This window comes from Octopus bimaculoides, chromosome 10 (genome assembly GCF_001194135.2).
Source record: "Octopus bimaculoides isolate UCB-OBI-ISO-001 chromosome 10, ASM119413v2, whole genome shotgun sequence".
Lineage (NCBI taxonomy): Eukaryota > Metazoa > Mollusca > Cephalopoda > Octopoda > Octopodidae > Octopus > Octopus bimaculoides.
The window spans coordinates 61,231,194-61,233,457 of record NC_068990.1 but is presented as its reverse complement, the minus strand read 5'-3'; the positions used below and the strand labels follow the sequence as shown (position 1 = coordinate 61,233,457).

Below are 2,264 nucleotides of genomic sequence, written 5' to 3'. Positions count from 1 at the left end.
ATATATATGCCATTGGTCTAGAGTTTTTGTCCAATTTGTTAATATGAACATTTTTTTTAATGTTTACACAGGATTTCCATACGTTTAAAATATGTAATTATGATGGCTTTTTTACATTTGTGTCAGAATATCTGCAGGTTCTTCTAATATCTTATAAAATATCACCAGCTGTGACACAAACATCTCCCAACCAGTGAAATATTACAATATTGCATGATCTACTAGAAATACAAATTAAATCTTCCTACTGTTACACCCTATTCTCTTAAAAAGAGGAGGAAAATACATTAGATGAAGTAGTCCAAGATACACTGTGTGGACAAGAGAAGAACATAGTGGCCATGATTGGAATGCTTTTGATCAAAGGACTACTGAATCAGGGCTAAATGACATCAACATCTAGGCTGTCAGTTATTTATTCTTTCTTAGACTGAAATTGAACAATCTCCATTATTTTTCTGTATGTCATCTTTGTTTTGTTGGCGTTTTTGTTACCATATTTCCGTAGAAATACAAGGAATTTGTTTATGTTCTTTTTTTAAAAATAATGAAGAAGTTAGTAGAATAACTTTGTCGTTATCAAATTTAATATTTAATAACAGCTCTATTTTAAATTGTTGTTTGGAACTTAGATTAACATGAAATTTTGATGGAAGGTTATAATTTAGATCACTTAAAACCAGGAAATTTTCTGTCATAGAAGCAGGGATAGTCTCAGGTGGTTTGGTTTCAAAAGGATTAAAACGGTTGATAGAATCAATTAAAATATATTGTTTTCTTCGCAAGAATTTGTTTCAAAAATTTTGTTATTTTATTTATTAGAAAAAAAAAAAAAACTGTTTTACATTGGTGTTTTCCATGTTAGCATGGCTAGAATGGTTTACTTTTTGAATCTTTTGATTTCATGGTTGGATGCCCTTCCTACCATGGCCAACCAAACGTAAAGTAGGAATGGTGTGTTAATCAAGCAAAATAAGAAAGTAGCGTTAATTGCCTTACTCAGAGATAGAAAATCTCATAGTTGTGAAATCTGAGCTTAATCAGTAGTACAATAACTTTAACTCATCTTCTTCCTAATAATCTCAATATCTCCCTCACTCTCCACTCCCTCTCTTTTTTTCTTCTAGGAAGTATTAGAATATTTAGATACTTGCTTCAAAATAAATATGAAAATAAAGATTAGACTGGGTTTTTTTTTTTTATTTATTTTTTTTTTTTTATCCCGTGAATTCCTCCAGACAATTCACTATAATAAAGCATTTTGTTCTGTGATGGCAATTCTTTAAATAAACAGAAATATGAATTGAATTTATAATGGTTGAGAAATTGTTAAAATTGTGCACATTTTCTAGAAATTACTATTTCAGATCCTAATTTATAAAAATTCTTCATATATATTTTTTCTCTCTTTTTTTTTTTTTTTTACAGCATTCCATAATGGCTGCTAATACCTGCTATTGTTGTTCAGATAAAGGGAAGACGTCCGAAGAAATGGACTTGGATGAGGCTCTCAATGAACTCGGAATGCTGAGTACTGTCACAGAAAGCCGAAAGCAATACTTGCGAGAAAAACAGACGACCTCTCGTGTTGCAAGGCTTTACAAGAATATGGATAATAGGCAACAGGGCAAAAAGAAAATTGGAGTAATTCATTTTAATCCTGAATACATTGCAAAAGTTACAATAGGATCTAATCAGCCATCTTCCAATATCTGGATTCAAGACACATTTGAAGAGAATAACTTGGACTTTTTTAAGAATTACCAAAAAAGAACTGAAAGCATAGAAGCAGACATGCGTTCAAGGCGATTAGAGAGGTATCGTCTTGGTAGGATTCGTCGATTCCGGAGACCTTATGAAGTACCTTGGCGCCTAATGGAGCCATTACCTAGCAACGTTTCTCAAGAAAATGATAGTTTAGAACCTCAATCAAAATCTAACTCATCGTCTCCTATTAAATATACGTCGTCGTCATCGTCATCGTCGTCGTGTTCTCTTACAAGATCCCGTTCCTTTGATAATTTGAACTTTGCAATGCTAAAAATAGCTTCTGACATTCTTGAAGAGACGAATTTTTCTTTATGTAAGCAGGAAATAGAGACTGTTTCTGCTAATATGAGAAACCTTCAGGTGACTGAATAGTTGTTTGTTACAGTAAATCTATGAACGTATTATTTCACTTGTCAATTATTTCATGAGGATACATTTGGAGAGGGTGTCTGTGCATATATATATGTATGTAGATATATATATATATATATATA

The 2,264-nt window shown here is 31.7% G+C and overlaps 1 protein-coding gene across 6 annotated transcripts in view; it reads left to right on the top strand.

The window, feature by feature from the left end:
• LOC106869465 (uncharacterized) overlaps nucleotides 1-2,171 on the top strand; it is a 75,501-nt gene extending 73,330 nt beyond the window's left edge. For all 6 annotated transcript variants that reach the window (XM_014915216.2, XM_014915218.2, XM_014915214.2 and 3 more), the window contains one exon: nucleotides 1,429-2,171. In XM_014915216.2, coding sequence (XP_014770702.1) covers nucleotides 1,438-2,142 — 705 coding nt within the window. In that variant the 5' untranslated portion in view covers nucleotides 1,429-1,437 and the 3' untranslated portion in view covers nucleotides 2,143-2,171. The remainder of the gene's footprint in view (nucleotides 1-1,428) is intronic.
• The last annotated feature ends 93 nt before the right edge of the window (nucleotides 2,172-2,264 follow it).